The 19184-nt window shown below is 42.0% G+C and overlaps 1 protein-coding gene across 1 annotated transcript; it reads left to right on the plus strand.

Annotated features, from left to right (window-relative positions):
• micall2a (mical-like 2a) lies at window positions 1-16856 on the plus strand. The gene is made up of 17 exons (XM_064316266.1): window positions 1-350; window positions 1934-1982; window positions 4290-4431; window positions 5254-5441; window positions 7158-7300; window positions 7398-7859; window positions 8549-8721; window positions 9291-9363; window positions 9448-9555; window positions 10510-10670; window positions 11156-11220; window positions 11831-11954; window positions 12756-12855; window positions 13148-13221; window positions 13741-13855; window positions 14344-14390; window positions 15478-16856. The coding sequence occupies exons 1-17, from the start codon at window positions 208-210 to the stop codon at window positions 15561-15563; spliced, it is 2253 nt and encodes a 750-aa protein (XP_064172336.1). The 5' UTR covers window positions 1-207; the 3' UTR covers window positions 15564-16856.
• The last annotated feature ends 2328 nt before the right edge of the window (window positions 16857-19184 follow it).

Genomic DNA, 19184 nt, shown 5'->3' on the forward strand with positions numbered 1-19184 from the left:
GTTTAGTTGGGAGTTTCTTCCGTTACAGTCAAGAAGTAGCCTACGATACTTTTATCTGACGCGGCTTCTGTGCCTTTTGAAAAAAACCCCGGACAGAAACTTTTTTTTTTTTTTGCCGGATGCTGGGATACAGTTACGTGCTCTGGGCATTTCATAGCAATAGCGAAACATTTTTCTCTCTGTATTTGTTCACAGTTGCGAGGAAGGATGGCAGCAATCAAGGCACTCCAGCAATGGTGCAAAATTCAGTGTGATGGCTATCGAGATGTGAATATCATCAACATGACAACGTCGTTCAGGGACGGACTGGCCTTTTGCGCGCTTATCCACAAACACAGACCGGACCTAATGTAAGGAATTTGTGACAACTTTATTAGAGCTGATGCAAAATTGTGCACACGTTTTAAAATTTGCCAAGACATGCCAGATACCCTTTCACGATTATCTGGTACTGAGACTTCGGTGATAAATTACGCGAAATGGCAGCAAAAAATTGAGTTCCTAATGTTGCCTTTTATTCGGATGTTTAAGTTTTATTTTGTTTTATACTGATTAGTTGTGGATGCATTACTAATGGGTCTAATGAAGCCCCGTTCCGTACAGCTGTGGGCACTTTGCGACAAAATCCGGCTCTAAAAGAAAAAAGAAAAAAGAAAAACGCTTCTCATCGTGTGCTTAACAAAATATCTGACCTATATCTGTCTTCTAAGCACACCAAACACGTGTTCTCTGCTTAATTGAAACGATTGGTATATTTTAATCAATAATGTTTAATACGGAGTAGGCTAGGGGGGAAAAAAGCCTTAGGTGAAATGACTGGTACGTTTTCATCAAGATGTTCAACACAGAGTAACAGGAAATTGTTTTGGTAATAAACTTTTCCACATTAATTCATTTGCAGGGGCAGTTTACTCTGGGAGAAAAATAGTTGCTCTTCATAGACCACTGAGGCCAGCATATTTTTGTCTCACATCCGTCAATTGTCCAATATGTAAGCAAATGCATGTGCAGTAGAACTTTCCGTTGCACCTGCTTAAGCTCGCATTTCCCAACAGGATGACAGTGCTCATCTGTTTTTTCCCATAATTTGCAAATGCGTCTGATTTCGAAGTTTGATGTGTAAGAAAAGTTTTGAAAAAGTTACACTTCTGAACATGTGCAGCCTACTTACCGACTCGGTTTAGCAAGAATATATATTTCAAGGGCAAATTCCTGATTAAAGGCGTTTGTGTGTTTTGTACATTTGGAACCGTGGTCAAAACCAACAAAATAACAATTTCCGTTAATTGAAACTCACGGAAAAGAACAGAGAGTAGACTATTTGGATTAGAACGAGTATTAATTGCAACCATACTGGGTTGTCAGTATGAAGGGTACTGCTGTTAAACTCAAGACAACAAAGAGGTTAATCTGGAGTGAATAAAAAAAATAAGTCTATTAACACTAAGTTGCCATTGGTTAATTTAGCCTATATCATTTTCAAGACGGACGAGTCGGAATTTATTGGTGAAATTCCTTTTGTGATTGGGACCATTATTGTAATGGTGTGACCAAAGGTAAAATGAAATGAATGCTTGATGAGTGCGTTTAATGAAAATGGGAATTTCTTTTCAAATGAATTTTCATTGCAGTGGTCTCCAACCCTGGTCCTGGAGAGCTACAGGGTCTGCTGGTTTTCATAGTGACTCTGCACTTCATGAATCAATTAGAGCAGTTGATTACACAGTTAACTCAACTCACCTGGTGTCTTGGGTCCCAATTGGGTGCTGATTTTAAGGTGAAAACAAAAACCAGCAGACCCTGGCCTATAGCCTTTCCCCCATCTTTAACCGTATGACCAGATGGGCATTACCTTTTTAAAAAAAAAAAAAAAAAAAAAAAAAAAAAAACCTTGACCCTGCGTGATTCATTTCCTTGTTTTGTTCTGTTTCAGAAACTATGGCTCTCTCACTAAGGAAAATGTTTACGACAACAACAACTTGGTAAGCCTTATTTACGGTTTTGACACTGGTTAAGCAGAAATGCTATAGGAACCATGTTTATTGCCTCAGAATCTCAACTGATAAGGAGTGTGACTGGCGTATACACTTTAACAGGGCAGAACTTAAACCACTTCTATTTACTCCGTGCCCAGTAATCTTCAGAATCAACCTGGACTTAGCATGCTAATGCCATACTGGTTTTAAAAGTTTCCTCCTTGATTTTACTGCTGAGGATTGATTCCATTACTAATCTTGTATACTGATTTCTGCACAACCTGTCTAAAGTGACCTAGTAGATTTTATTTTTTCTACTGTAGCTCTGGTCAGAAGTTAAATGGCCATATTTCGCTCTTGGGACGCCGTGTAACGACCATCGGTTTAAATGTTGACAATGGGGTTAGTAAGGTTTGCCTGTTACAAAAAGGCTCAATTTCACCGTGCTGCGTGATTAAAAGTTACGGTTGACTGTGTGCGTTGTGTGCTGACTTGCAGGCTTTGTTTATTTTGGCTGTACATTGTGTAGGAAGGCCAGTTATTCTCAGCTCGCATGCAGTGATTACTCTCCTGTGTGTCTTTGGCAGGATAAGCGTGTTGACTAGATTAACCCAGTGGCCTTGTTTTCACGGTGCCCCTCCTTCCTTAAATGTCAGGGCTCAGGAAGTGAGGAACGGCGGTTGGAAAAGGAACCCCCCCCCCCATCTCCACAAACACACACACACACACCACCCCCTGTCCTGTCTCGGCTTCACAGATTTTCAGGGATTTCAGGGGAAAGAAGCATAAAGGCCACACCGTATTCAAAACACAGAGAGCTCTTGGGGGGGGGCTATTGCAGAGTCCAAAGAGTCACAAACGTAGCCTGACGTCTGCAAGTGAGATGAGCCCAGCCAAGGCTTTGTGGGGTATTCATTATGAATAAGCTACTGCCATTGCAAGGCTATACACTGTATGTATTACCTGATGGGTCTCTTTCCCAATGTAAGTCAGTTAGAAAATTTAATTTTGCATCACTTCCATTCATTTATCCATTGATGTTGAATTATGGCCTATTGGGAGATGATCTTGGGTTGGTTTGAATGTGTTGTTGGATGGTCTACACAAACTGTTGTGGACCTACACACACAGTTCACTGTGTTTGACCGGGTGTACAGCACTGCCCCGTAACGTGTCTGTTCCTGCTTAACGGGTGCGTTTAGGATTACCTCTTGGACAAGGTTATATTCCTCTGCATATTTCATGAGGAGGATGCGCTGGTCCTGAAATAGTTGCATCAAGTTTCAACTCTGCTTTCCGTATCTCTGCTGCTGCTAAAATATTTTATTTTTTTTTATTTTTTTATTTTTTACAGCTGGAACTATCCTACTAATACTGTCTTTCTGGGTGGCCTTTAGCCAGCACGCTAATCAGATGGCCAAAATGTAAGCATTATGCTGAATATTAGGCACACGCAAAAATATGGATGATGGATTAGTTTTGCCTTTTTGCTTTGTCAATGTATCAATGTTGACTGCTCTCTTTCCCTCATTGATGGTTACGGTATGCATTTTGAATGATTTTGTATAGAGTTCACCTTTTAGACTCTGATAGTATACCTGTTGCAGTGGTACAGCTGTGTGTATGCCTTGTGTGGGCTGGATGGGCAATGCATGGGCATTTCAGCCTTCGCACGCTGAGGGAAAATCCCTTAATCTCTCCCCTGTCCTTGCCCCTGCCGTTCAGCGACAAAAAAAACATCCGCAACTTTGCGAAACGTAAAGGGGGAGCGCGGGGACTTCCCCGATGACGGCCTGTTAGCTGCCCCCTCCCTCCTCCCTTGGACCTCCGAGTGCAGAGGAAACGGCAAACGCCGTTTGTCGCCCGCTCCAGCCGTCCCCGTGCGAGGTCGCGTTCGAACGCGTCGGCCTCTCTTCTATTTCTGGAATTTTCATTGTTTGGTTCTGTGCAGTCGGTCCGGCAGCTGCTTCCACGCTGAGGGGAAAACCCCTCCGAGGCACAACGATGCCGACTGAAACAATGAGGCGTTCTGAGCTTTGCTTCTCTTTAAAAAATTAAAAAATAAATGAAAAGATAAAAAACTTACTGTGGTTTGTTGTGAAACTAAAGTCACCTTAAAACCATTTTAGACCCAAGAAACCAAATGAGGTCAACAAACTATCACCAACTTCTTTAATTGACTAATTAGGTGCTGAGTAACAGTAACCAGCGCGTCCTGTGGCTGTCCAGTGTCGGGGGTGAAGAGCAGGTGGGTGTGTCGCGGTGACTGCGCGGTCGTCGCGGCGGCGCTTGACCGCACGGCCTTCGTTGCAGGCGTTCCGCGTGGCGGAGGACCACCTGGGCATCCCGGCGCTGCTGGACGCGGAGGACATGGTGGCTCTGAGAATCCCCGACCGCCTCAGCATCCTCACCTACGTGTCCCAGTACTACAACTACTTCAACGGCCGTGCCCCCAGTAAGCTACTGACTGACCGCGGATGTTCACTGCCCAGAGCACCTTTCACATTACATTATACATTACATTTTACACTGCATTATACATTTACAGCTCTTATCCCGAACGTATTGCTTCATTATATCCAGCTGTATCAATGGATACAATGTAAATGCTATGTAAAATGTAGCGTAACTCGCTCTGGATAAGAGTGTCTGCTGAAATTCCTGTTATGTAATGTAATATAAAAATAAGGGACTGAAACAAAGTTTGCACTAGGGGGAAATCCTAGCCCCAAGAGAGGCTGGAAGTGCGGTCTCTATTGACATTTTATCAGCTACCCTGTTGAACATTAAACTAGGTTATTCGAATAAGAACAGAACTATCCTATTGAACACTAATCACAGTTACGGAATAACAGTATGGTTGGGGCATTGCACAGATTCTGCCTTCACTTCCATTATATGAGCAGTCATCAGTTTACATTGTAGTTTAGCTGTGTTAGCAAACTTTATGCAAGCACACGGATTCCTAATCCATGTTGACTTATTGCACTTATTGTTTTTTCAACATCTTGTTTTCTCCCCCCACTTCTTTCCCAATTTGGAATGCCCCACTCTAATGAGCTCTGTTGCATAGTTCCACAGATGGCATGCGTGTCTTCTGAAACCCACAGAGCCTGCCCCCATAGCTAGCTGTTTGGCTTGCAGGGTGCTAGCTGATCTGTGCATTGTTCTATGGAGGCTGCACACCAGGCACTGGCTCTCAGCCAGAGGTGTGGTACTGGAACAGTCAGGATCCGGTTCCCCACCGCAAGGCGTAACGTAGTCCTACCTCCGCCAGGTGGGGGTGTGGGCGGAGTCAAGAGACCAGCGGAGGGGTCCAAGGAGGAGCCTTCGGGGAAGAAGAACCTGCCGGTGATCGCCAAGCCCCTCCCCTGCAAACTTGCGGTGGAGAATCGCCCGCCCCTCGCCGTTACAGTCACCGCACCCTCTGGGCACTTGCCAAAATTACCTCCCGCTGCTGACAAGGTAATACTTGTTTACATGTAGCACACAAGTACTTGAGTTTCCTTTCCATGATGGATCTTGACAAGCTGTATATTACAAAGAAGAGGTGGTAGAAGAGGACAGCCCTCTATTCCCACACGAAAAAGTTTTGTTTATTCCAAAACCTTTGGATTTGGCATTCCATTTTTGAAGTTTACGTTCATTAATACCCGTGAAAATAATCCTAATGAGTCCAGGTTCATCTTGAACTCGTACTGAGAATTTCACAGAACAATGTTTCCATGTTTATAATGAGGATATGCTTTTGATTGGCCGACAGTTTGTGTGCAATAAAGGCTCTGCGCCGACGTTGTTGACATCCTCTTGGCAGTGGCTAGTAATGGGGGCTTTTGGGGTTTGTGGTCTAGACTAGAAAAAGTAATTCCAAGCAGCTTGTGCAGTGACATTGTCTGCTGAGGCTCTGCATGTTCGTTTTAACCGATTACTCTTCAAAGATGACTTTAAACTAAACTAGTTTTTGGTTGGAAACATTTCCTATGGGACATTCAACCTGAGACCGCTGCACTGATGGAAATTTATTTAATGGATATTTGAACAGGGTGACTTGTTGGCAGGATGATTTGTTTATAATTGTCAATAAGTGCTTTAAAATGAATCTTCATATGTACAACCTCTGGGCACTCAAAAAGCAGGTTTGCTTTTTGGAGTTGGTTGGAAGCATTTCCATGCTAAAAGCACATACCCCGGGCCCTGTAGTGTAAACTTATCTGCCCTTGTTGTGTACCCCTGTCTCGCAATGATTCATGGTTGCGTGATTCATACTATCCAGGTTACTGTTTGTTCTTCTTTAAATTACACAAACTCCCTTTGTAGACTAATGCTGATCCTGTCCGATTTGCCCCAGTGACCAAAGTGCTCCTAGCACTCCGACACAGGAAGTCACAAGCCCTTCACATCCTCCCCTGCACATATGCTTAAGTGTGTTTCCACATGTGTGGCCTGTGTAGATAAAGACTACATCTTATCTGTCCAAGTCCCACAATGCACTGTGCCTGTTTCAGGGTCCAAGCCAAATGGCCTGTATATCCTGCTGTGTGACGTCAGGATGTTTAACTGTTCCCCTAACAACAAAGGATGAAAACCTAGACGAAGGTCTAGCATGTGATATTCTTTCTCGTGGGTATTATTGTTTCACTCCAATGCTGTGTAGAGGGACTAGTGGCCTTTTCCCCCTGTCGTTTCCTGTCTGACCAGTGCCGGGTGTGCGTCGAGCCTCCCTCCCAGGGCTCTGGCCTGGAGACAATACTCTCCAACGATAAGGATGAAAGGTCGCTGTGGCTCCGCGGGTTCTGGGAACTCGGCCAGGAAGCGGTGAACAGCTGCTCGCCTGGCTGCTGTAAATAATGCAACGGTCTGTTAAGTGAGAACGCGGAGCTAGGCAGCAGAATGTTAACTGTGAGCGTGAAGCGAAGCGTCGCGCTAGTTTTCGGGCAGAGATGAGGTGTTAAAGCCACCGTTGCGGATGGTTAGGAAACGGTGTCAATAAAATGAATTTCCGAAATTTCTGTGAATCTTTTGGTCAATATCTTTTGACTTTCAAAGAGTTTTATTTGGGATATGTAAGTTTAGAAATAATCACCAAAGTCAGCCATTACTTTAGCCACTTTAGCCGTTCATTTGTTTCATAGTGCACTGATAATCTTATGTATTGTAATTTTATTTATTTTTCTTCCTCAGCCGCTTCCTCAGAAGGAAGTTTTGGTGGAGAGCTCCAATAATACAGGGACCATTAGCAGCACCTGTGTGGTTTGTAAACACCATGTTCATCTCGTCCAGCGCCACCTGGTGGATGGGAGGCTCTACCACAGGAGCTGCTTCAAGTAAGCTTTTTGTAACCAATGATAAAGCACTGAAACTCCTTATGCTCCCCATTTAAAACTGTCCCGGAGTAACGTGCCTTGGCCTTATCTTGAATAGGTGCAACGAATGCTCGAAAACCCTCCTCTCTGGAGCCTATAAAGGCGGACCGGAACCAGGAAGCTTCACGTGCACCGCTCACCAGAGCTCCCAGAACAACTGCAAGATGACGGCTCCGAGTGACGCTGCTCCCTCCCCCCACCCCGTCTCCGTTCTCTCTGCCCCAATCAGAACGGAAGCCAAGCCCGTAGCCCCGCCTTCTGCCACCTCGAACTGGACCACCTCAGCCCAGAAGACCCAGGCGGCCCGCCAGCGGTTTTTCACGTCCGCTCCCGCTGTGGCTGACCCCACGCCCTCCAGCAGGCGGGCCCCGGCGGCCCCAGAGAGCAGGGGCCCCAGCAGGGACCTGGAAGAGAAGAAGCCAGACCGTGCCAGTTCACTGATGACAGGGAACCTGTCGGAGGGCAACTGCAACAATAACAATATCTCCACACATCCACGGCTCTGGGAAACTGGCCACTGGTAAGTCTTTACAGTACAGCCATAGATCTGAATATGGCAGTGTCTGCAACTCTGGTCGAGGAAAGCCTCAGGGTATGCTGGTTTTTATTTTTGGTTTCTTTTGTTTTTGTTATCCAGCACTTAATTGGTCAAAAAACGGTTTATCCATTTTTTGGGTCTAAACTGGCTGCTTTTATTTATTTTGTATAAATTTGAAAACGAAGATCGGCAGACCCTGCCACTTTCTAGGCCCTTGGGTAACTCCTGTGATATTTAAATATACATCTATGTGACTCATCTGGATTGTTTTTTCTTTCCCCTTATTGCATATGTAATTGCAAAAAGACCTTTTGCATGTCAAAGCATCTGCGAATGATGACTAGTCAGATGACCCATGTAAAGCAGCATCAACACTACTAGCAAGCACTTAAAATACAATTTTTTGCTAGTCATTGGATACCATAGAGATTGAAAATGAGTTGGGGTTTCTGTCGGGAGAATGGATTTTTACAGAATTCATGACGCTAGTAACTGATAATCCGGACCATAAAATTTTGATTGGAGAGCTCAATCTTGCATGGCACCTTTTATAGTGCTATTACTGCCATTTTTAGCAATGGCTCAGTAGATCTTATTCAAAGCATATTGGCGGAGTGATAGTAGTAGTAGTATAAGCACAGTGCTCGTGTAACCTGGGACTGTTGGAACAGGGCCCCTCCTGCTGACGTTTCCAGATCTAAGAGGGACTTGAACGGCTACGGAACAGCGGAGAACAAACCAGTCGAACCCTCGATGCGTCTCAAAACCACCAGCAACAAGGAGGCGCTGTGGGTCAAGTCTACCCAGAGAGAGTCTTTAAACGACTTCTCTTCCCGGATCAAAGGTGAGCTGTGAGCCTCGTGGTTGATTGTATTGATTTGCACATATGAAAACGGGAGTGTTTTAACAACTGGAAATGCATATAGTGGGGGAAGGGGGGGGGGTGAAAAGAAACCCATTAGGGCTTACAATGAGACATCACCATTCAAAACATAACAAGATGGCATTTAGTGACAATTTTATGTATCCATACAAGGTTATATAAACAAAGGACAACATAATTTGACTCCTGAAAAATCGCTTTCTGTGAAATGACTGCTAATCCTGTGGTTGGATTAGCCCTGAATTTATTTAATAATTAACTGACAGTAATAATGAAAAGTATTTAATATTGCACAATATATTTAGTCTCTCATCTGATGTTACCACATGTCCTGTAACTGTCATACTTGTGCATGACCCATGTGTTGAACAATCACTGTTTAGCCTAATATTGGCACACGATTTCAGAAGCTAATTATGTCCTTTTCAGAGTTTTCATTCAAATAGACTGTAGAAAAGTCATTGGGTTTGAAGCGGTTTCCTGTATTTGGCTGTCCGTGAAACTGAATGTATTTTTTGCCGTTGGAGCAGATGTCGAGAGGTCTGAGACGCCAGCGGACTGGAGATCAATGCTCAGGCCTGTGCCAAATGGACAAGGGCTTAAGTAAGTACTGTGTTCAAATTTAAGTCCGCCATTTTGGTGACGAGGAGGAAGAACGAAATTACATTTCATGCGTTCACTCTCCAGCCTGTTGCTCCCTCCCGCCTCACCCATCGCTGTAATGATTGACTGGTTGAGAGTGCAGCCACTGCCATTCTCCCCCATCCTCTCGAGTCCCAAGGAGTGCTGCATCTGAGCCTGCCCATAGTGCAACACGCAACCAATACGTTGAGTTCCCTGCCCCCCGATGGTCATTCTTCTGTTCTACTCAAATTTCCCTAAATGCAAGAGGTGAGGCAGTAAAGATTGGTGATGGGTTGCACTGCAAGAGAATACATTTTTTCACAAAGGGGTGGCATTATTAAAGTAATTGGTTGATGGAACGTACCTGGGAGGCCATTTCTCTAAGTTCAGTTAACAGCCCCGGAAGAAATGGGTGTAAATGTGTTCAAAGTAAATCTTTTACGGACAGTCAAGCATTTATGATAGTTATTACTTTTTGATGTAGCTTGCCAGGATTAGCTGTGGAGTTGGAGTTTCCTGTGTCCTTGAAGGTCAAACACTTCTTGTTAATGTTGGTCCTGGAGGACTGCAATCTACTTGATTAGCACAATGGAGCCTAATTGGATTAGGGACATGCCCTCAAAATCAGAAATTGTGCTTAATCAAAAAAAATACCAACATTAGGTGCTTAAATTTTGCTTCTGTGAATTTTGAAAAGTGTGTGTGAGAAGTGCAGGACAAAGCTAGAGCAAACATGCTGTTTTCAGTGCTCAGAGAAGCAGCTCTCGATAGAGACAATGCACCATAAATGAATACATAAACTGAATGTTAGCACAGTAGCCTATGAAACAAGTGGTCTGTTTAAAATAGTAATAATAATACTAATTGTGGTGCTTCACTGTTTCTAATGGGCTGATTGAACACAATCCCAAATACGGACTCATTTATGCAGGAGGTTTTATGTAATTCTGTTTTAAAGGATTTTATTTTTTCAGCTAAAAGGTGATTACACTTGGCGATAATTTACCACAAGTGTATAGCAACTACCTCCATTTCATGAGTGCTTTAATGTTGAGTGTTCCTGTAAATGTCTTCATTTTTTGCATAGACTAGACTCTTATGAAGACTATTTTGCATTTGATTCAGCTCTGAGATGGAGGCCAACCCTTGTCCAACATTGCCGCAGAACGACACCACTACAAACCCACTGTCTCCCCAAACTGGAGTCTGCTCCGGTACCCCTGCCATTAGCCACGAAAATGCAAGAACCCCTTCTAGAAAGCCTCAAAATGTGTGTGGACGTTGGGGTAAGTCCTCTCCGTGACATCTTCATCACAGCCATAGTAATATTGCTCTCCTTGTTTCGCTGTTTTTCCCCTCAAAAGCAGTTGGAAATCAGTACAGCTAGCTTTAGTTTTTGGTGATTACTAGTAGGGCACAAAGCTCGTCTGTTTTATGTGTTTATATGCATGAGTGCAGTCATACAGTTTTTTCTTTCTCCTTTTATCCCCGTTTTGCACATTTGAGCACATCTGTGTAACCTCGCTGGGTATCTCCTATTAATCTGTGCAGTTTTCTTCACACATTTTTCTCTCTTTTGGATGCTTAACTTTTTTAAGCACGTCTTATTTCACTACAGCTGACCCTTTGTTATATAGGGCAGAGATTGATACCAAGAAGTTTGGACTGAATGCTCTCAATGTTTTCAAACTTTTTGCATGATGTGGTCAAACAAACCATTGCAACAAAATGATTACAGTTGGCCTCAGGATTGAATATCCTGTCTTTGCAGATTTCACAAACTGGTCTGGTTCGCCATCCACGAATGCTTCCACGCCTGAATCAGCTCTGCCCAAGGCAAGTCTTTACCCGGTGATAATGTTGTCAAACTATGCTACTGTAGATTGCTTTATAGCTGCATAGAGCTTAAATTGCTATGAGAGGCAGTCATGAGAAGGTAGCCCATGGATAATATTATCAGGGCTTGACTTTATCTAGGCCATAAAACTGCCCGGTAAATGGCTTATTAAGACTTAACTGGAGTCAGGCCCCTTGGGTCCTATAATGCATAATGGGTTATTTCCACTGTTGCCCTTGATTGACCTGTTTTTAATTTTGCATGTGTTATTATAAATGAATGTAGCAGTTATGTTTTGGATTGGGTGATATTGTAATTTCTCAAGCTAGTTTAGAAATGGGCAAATGTGTAAATCCTTCAATTTTTAAATCCTTGCATTTTTAAGATTAAAATCTGTTGCGTAAGGTTTTAATTGGTTATATATAACAGATGTTGCTCTCGTTTTCTGAGAGTAGCATCTGTTACTCAAAGCACTCTTCTGTTAGATTGAATAGAGGCCATGCTTATAAATGTTAAAGTGCCATTGATCTCCACCAAAGTCCTAATAAGCAAAATGAATCGGCGATTATCGCAGCTGGACACTTAAACAGATTTGTCTTCGTTCCCCAGGGCCGGTCCTTCTGTGTGCCTGCAGAACGGATCCAGCAGGAGCTGCAGGAGATCGAGGAGCACCTGAGCGACCTGGAGAAGCAGGGAGTGGAGATGGAGAAACATCTTCGCCACTGCGAGGCAGGTGAGAGACCGAAGCAACCTCCTCTCCTCTCCTCCTCTCCCAAGTTTGGATGCAGACGGATGTCGTTGAGGCGCGATGCCCTGTATCGGGAGTAGCACGTTAGCGTGCGGGCTAGGAGCAGAGACCTCGAGGACGATGGGGAAAGGGCCAATGTCGTTAGTGAACTCTGTTTGCCACATTCCTCCAGCCATCAGAGGGGGTTCTGGTCTTAAGTGTGCTTAATGGGCAACAAGAGGAGTTCTAGTTCAGTATGCATCCAGTTTGAATTTGAGTCGAAATTTTGAGGCGGTCATTCATGCAGTAAATCATAATGTCCAGAAAAGTGACTTTAAAATGTTTTGTTCTCTCACAGAATAACCATACCGTATACTTGTCTCTGAAACTTTAAGAACTTTTGTACAGTGCAATCCTCCCCCACAAATCAGGGTGGTGGTGCACAAAGGATGCACTCTCCCCACTTCCCTCCTGCATGTCCGCTCCTCTCTCTGGAGGGTGTAGGGACAGGATGGGAAAGTGTGAGGGGGACGGTGTAGAGCGAGGTGCGGTGCAGTCCCTCAGTTCATGCAAATAGTTCTAATTAAGTGCATTTTGTCTGTTCGCCATAATTGGTCAATATGATTTTTCCCAAAAACAGTGCTTCAAATTGATTGTTGCTTTGTTGACCTTATGAACTAAATGTTGAATGGATTGTAAATACATCCATCAGAAGGATTTGTTTAGCTAACTTCAATTGTGCAAGTGACCTTACAATTGTCTAAGTAGTGCTTTCATCATCCTTCCCTGTCTCTGCTTGCGTTTCAGAAGGGGAAGAGGATGCTTTGGACTCATTAATGGTGGACTGGTTCAACCTGATTCAAACCAAGCAGGCTTGCATCCGCAGGGAATCTGAGTTGGTCTACATGTAACGTATCATGTTCTTTAAAATTTTTGTTTTTGGGGGTTTCATTTAATTTGATTGGTCAGAATGCATGAATAAATCCCAGGGCAAAACATGGATGTCGCAGGTAGAAATATTCATACCTGTTAGAGTGCATGATGTACCTGTTGCATTGGGATTCGTGATTACTACCTATTACTGAATGACCCTTCCCTCATGTACGTGCATGCAGTGCAGTGTTTTATGTCATCATGGTGATGCCTGCATGTCTGTTATATTATTTCCGGCTGAAATTTTGCTTTGGTCGTTTCCTCAGTGCAAAAACTCAAGATTTGGAGGAGCAGCAGCCAGGAGTGGAAGGGGAACTGAGGAGACTGATGGACACACCAGGTGACTCTCCTCTCCTCTCTGGACTTCTGTCTCAACCTTCATACACTTGAGGCAGTTTAGTGGAATGCACTTCCTGCTTTGTTTTTCAGTTGTTTTGTAAAGCCCAAATTGGTTTGGCGCCATGAACGATTAAACAAACATTTGGCAGGAAAATCGGCTAGAAAAGAGCATGTTTGGGTGTCTTCCTTTTTCTTTTTATGACCCTAGACTGTGGAACAGCCTACCTCTGCAGATAAGGGGCTCCATCAGTAACTTTTAAAGCAAATTGAGAATGCACTTTTCCACATTGACTTTTAGTTGATTTGGCTTGTATTTATGCTTGGGTAATGCAATTTTTTTTATTACTGTATCACATTTAATTCTGTTTTCTTTGAAGCATTTTGGGCTACAAATACCTTTTTATAAAATGTGAGTAATTTGTTTCTGTTGCTTCCTTGATGGTTTTCGGATCGATCCGTTCAATGTGTATTTCGGTGATATTCTGGAGAAGTCTGAGGTGTTTTTACCTTTTTGTTTCAGAACATTTAAAGACCTCAGTGGACCAGCAGAGGGAAGAGGAGCTGATGGAGAGGCTGATGGAGATCATCAACGACAGGAATGCCATCGTGGTGGTGCTGGACGAGGACAGGCTGAGGTGGGGACCGTTTGCGACATCGCACCTGGCCCGCACACTCTTGCACATGACCCTTCTTGTGTTCCGCTGTCCCCACTCAACACTGTGCGGCTGCACACAGTCACCAACACCACTGTTCTAATGCTCTACTCAGTGCTTTATGAGAATGATGAACATGCACTTCAAATAATATGAGCACATTTCCTCCTAAATTATTTATCAAGTTCATGGATGCCGCCATTTAGATATGTTGGCCATTTGGAGGATCAGTATTTATTTTGACATGGTTGGCCTGTTCCTCCTTTATTTATTTAAGGTTTTTTCTGCCTGTTGGTCCCCATTTATAGCACAGATCACACTTCACCGAGTACAAGTAATCCCCAAAAAAGAAAAGGTCTAGTGATGTTAAAAAAAACCATATCTTCACCATCTGGTTTGTTAATCAATGATGGGGAAAGTGTCTGCTGACATATTGTATCATGTTTGATTCCTTTTTTAATACTCGACAGAGAGGAAGAGGAAGATCAACAGCTGCATCAAATGATGGAAAAACTGGGTGAGTCTTGCATTTCTGCATCTTCAGAACCACATACAAATCCGCATTGTCAAACTCCTACCATATGTGCTGGCTGTGAACACCAGACCAGCGTCTGAATCCATGGTAGCATCCTACATAACCTATGGCTGGTAAAGTCCTGCACTATAAAATCAGGAACAGACCAGGTCAATATTTACAATGTTAAAGGGAAATGGTTCCTTCTTCCCCTAATAGCATACAAATGTTTCCACATGTGTATGTTTTATATATATATTATTCATTTATTTTAAAAATCTAAATGCATAAACTGCACACACTCCAAAATGCACATTTGCACGTCTAGGAGTAAGTCCTAGTGTGATTCAAGACAAAATTGGACTGGGATGGTTTATGGTCTACATCGCTCTAATTGTGCTGTACTGTAATTTTATTTTATTTTTTAAATACTCACTTGTCTCGTACAGCGCACAGCTTTTGATTTTTATTTTGTATTTTTAGCATTTCTTCGCTACACCTGTTAGCATTTTCAAAGCTTACAATGCAGAGTAAGCAGTACAAATACATGTCTTTGTTATTTTAACTTATTTTAACTAAGAATTAATTTCCTGTTGTCGGCATAAATTATAAAGATTAATACAATTTTGCAGACATAAAAATAAATTAATTGAATTGATGGATGTTGTTAATGGCTACAGGCCAATGGAGATGTAATGGAGTGATGGAAGTCTAGTTTCTCACAGCGAAGTTGAGTCACACGATCCCTTGCTATTCACAGGCATGATGGGGTCAATGTCCTAGGTTTCCATATGGCGCTTGCTTTTCCTGGCATAATCTTGTGATCTAGTTTTGCTACACGGTTCTATTGAAGGTCAAGGGTCACGCCTGGCCTATCAAAGCCTCCGTCTGAATGCTGCTCAGAGCCCCGTTTCAGTGAATACCGTAGCGCTTCTACCTTCCTGAACGCTTTTGCTCGGTGCCCTATTGAATCTGCGTTTTTAAAGGGTTCAGCGTGCGCGTTTTCGATTCGCGAAGCGAATGTGTTTGTGAAAGATTACTCAATTTCCCTTGCTTTAAAGGCAAACATGTTTTATCTTTCTCAAAACAGGCAAACGGAGAGAGAAAAGCAAGAAGAAATCTCCCATTAAGAAGTTGTTTAGGCGTTTGAGTAAAAAAGACAGCATGAAGAATTGATCCTCGGGGGGGGGGCGTACTGGTGGGCGTGTTCAGCAGCGGGCTCTGATGTCATTCGCTTGATGTTTATTAGTTTGAATGGGTTTCGCATTCCGGTTGATTTGAGTGAGGCCTTTTTAAGCATTGAAAGGAAGACCTCTCGTTGTGATAAGATGGGTCTGTACTGTATGTATGTACACAAATCGCTAGCCCGCTAACTTCATCCAGTGATGTAGCTGAGATTCTATGCGGTTTAGTTGTTTTCAGTAATCATTTTAATCGTATGACTGAAAATTATTTTTAAATATTGGCGTCTAACTGGCCTCTACTATTGCGCAGGGTAAAAATATTTGAGAAGGTTAAAATTGCTCAGCTGTATCCTAAACATTTAACATCATTGTTTTTGTTGCACTGTTTTAATGGACATTGGGTTATATAGCATAGTTAATTACCTTTTGAATTGGTTTGTTTGTAACGAATAGTTCATCTTGGGAGTTATGATCAAATTTTTTTTTTTCTCAGCATTTACTGATCTGTGTTAATGTAAATTTTGTTTTGCTAATTTTAAGTCACTGTTCTGATTAATCCATATTTTAAAAGGTCACCGTTTAACTGTCAAAACAATGGTTCAATGGGTGGATTTTTATGAAGGTTGTAATACAAGACACATTTTTAAAACCAAGTACAGTGCAGAATAGTCCTGAATAATTTGAATTTCTTTGTGTATTCAATGATGGGTGTTGTATTATTTTGGTATGGGTATATGAAGCTGTTTTTCATCAAATTTATCAGCAATGTGTGAATTGGGAGTTCCTGGTATCACTTATAGGGCCAATGGCCTACTGTAGTACTGATGAATTTCTACCACAAGGTGGCACTGTTGGGTTATAATGTAACAAAAAAAATCACAAAATGCCACAACCAAGACTTGAGTGGCCACCTTTTAAGTTCATCTAATTTAGCATGACTCACTCTACCAATGCAATAAGATCAAACTGAGACTAATTAAACAGACTGTAATTTAATTGTTTTGATCCCTTTCATCATTTGGTTCAAAAAGTAATGTTTTCATGTTTTGTACCCGTTCTTGCAATGTGTGAACTTCTGTAATGCATTGGAATTAGAAACTTTATAGATTGCTGTAGACCAGCTGAAAGAATTGGAGCATGTGATTGATGCCTTTAGAGTAAAGCTTTTTAAGGTGTGTACTGTAAGAATTATTAATGCGGGTGTACATGCGTATTATTTATACAATATTTATATACATTTTAAGAGTTTGCAGTCAAATAAAGCAATTAATATTGTACAATTCAAGTGGTGTGAAGGTATAATATTTTTTAATGGCCCATTGCTTATTCAATGGCATTATAATGCATGTACTGTTTTTTTTTCAATATTATACTTTTAAGAGCAATAACTTTAACTCCTAATGTATTTAAATCCTTCATATTGCAGACATGTAGCTTTTCATGCTTGCCATGAGGTCAAACAAAGACGTATGTACAAAACTTTATATGCAACACTTGGGACATCAGACCATTTGTCAGTGTGTTCTATTTATAACTGTTAAATTAAGGTAGTTTTTGCTCACACCATTCATCTCTGCTTTGTGATTGGACGCTACCCATCGAGGCTTGCTTTAATATTTAACCGTTCATGCTTTTACTTGCCTTTTAATGCACTGATGCTTCTAGAGATCTGAACCGTGTCTCATTGGCTGGGTTCAGTCTTCTTGCCCACCCACCCCCCCTTAACTTTTGAGTCGCCTTTGTCTGTTAACCGAACCCAACATTTGCTTTATTCAACCACCCAGTCAAAATGTTATGATTCGAATGAATGGATCTTGCTGGTCTTGACAGTATGACCGCTCTTGCCAGTATTGTGGGCCATCTGACATGCACCAAAGTCTGACTGATTCCAGAATACAATATTTTACCGCTTAACATTATCATATTTGGCTAGGTTGGATCTACAGCATTGCATCCTATCAGTGGATCACTTTTTTTTCTTGTGTTTTGGCCAGTCAGAATTTGTAAATCATTCACACAAAATAAATAAAATAGCCTAAATATGCCACCAAAAAGGAGAAACTAATATGCTTCCTTTGTGTTTCTAGACTCTTTAAAGCAGGACTGGATTAGTTGGCCATTTACCCCTGCAAAGGGGGGCTGGGACTGATTTATTTATTTTTTTATTTTGTCATTGCCTTGGTGACAATCAAGGCTGAGTAGTGCGACATTAGAGTTAATTAAAGCCTTGTGTTCCGCCTTATGGAAATGCTTGCTTCTGCAATTAAGAATCAAAGGCAATGGGTTTAATGTCACTGTGTCTAATACATGGCTGTAGGAGGAGTAGGACCTTATTTGTGATTCTCCTGGTGACAGATAGCCAAGGCATTTATAGGAACTTTAAATTGGATAGTTTATTAATATTCATAAGCAAAACCATTCTTCCTGTGAATATGTATTTTTAATAAAACACCATTGAGTGCTTATGTCTTGGCAATACCTTTATGTTATCACAGGAGGAATTTCATTTTTTAATAATAAACATGCATTTTATGTATCAAAAACAGGCCAAACTGGCTCAGGATTAAGGTAGCCTATTGCTTACTGTCCATATCCCCCATCTGTACAGGCTGGTACTTATTTGCTGCTAATATTTAATACTATGTTTAATATTATGTATATTTTAGATATTTTTTGATATTTGATATTTTTTGATATTTTTTCTCTTGCTCCTACGTAGTTGCTGCCTGCCATGTCATACAAATTTCTTTGCTCAGAATGACCTGTGTTATACTGTGCACTTGACAAATAAAAACACTTTGACTTTGACTTTACTTGGTTGCTAAATGCGAGGAGCATTTATTTCAATAAAATTTTATTTTATAGTTTACGTATGTTTCTAGGCCAATCTTTAGGCCGAGGATTCCTGTACCATTATACTGTATATACTGCCATGACCGCTGTATTCAAGCCAGGTGGGGCAAAGGGAATTTCTATGCAATGTGCTAACATCTCCACATAGATCTGATTTTGTCTTTGCATTCACAAGCTGCCCTCTTGTAATACATTCGGTCTACCCTATTATATGACAGTGTTCTGAATGAGTGAACTCATGGGCCTACCATTACAGTACATAGGTCAAAATTCGTTTAGCTAAATTGTTTAGAATCTCACCCAGCGACAGAAAGCCAAAATGCAAGGGAAATTTGGTTATATAAATGACTGCACTTAGCCGATCCCATGGCATGAGAGATGTTAGCCTATGTAGGCCTAAGAACGAAGACGCAGTAAGCATGAGTCCGTAGAATGACAGTGCTATTGATTCTCTACTTTGTGTATGCAATTAATACACAACTTTATCACGCACAAGCATTTAAAGTCTTCATGCTGAAGGAGTGCTTCTTCCTCCTGCATGTGCATGTCCCGCGAGCAAGCCCTCATTCTACAAAAACTCCTTCACTCCCAATGATTACTGTCCACGAGCAGGTCTTAATTCGGAATCAGCATCTTAATAAATGCATTAATCAATAGATTAATGCATAGAGAACGGTTTGTGAGAGATCATCTGGCACAGTCTCTCTCTCTCTCTCACTCACACTTTTTCTCTCACACACACACACACACTCAAGTGCAG

Source organism: Anguilla rostrata, chromosome 17 (genome assembly GCF_018555375.3).
Source record: "Anguilla rostrata isolate EN2019 chromosome 17, ASM1855537v3, whole genome shotgun sequence".
Lineage (NCBI taxonomy): Eukaryota > Metazoa > Chordata > Actinopteri > Anguilliformes > Anguillidae > Anguilla > Anguilla rostrata.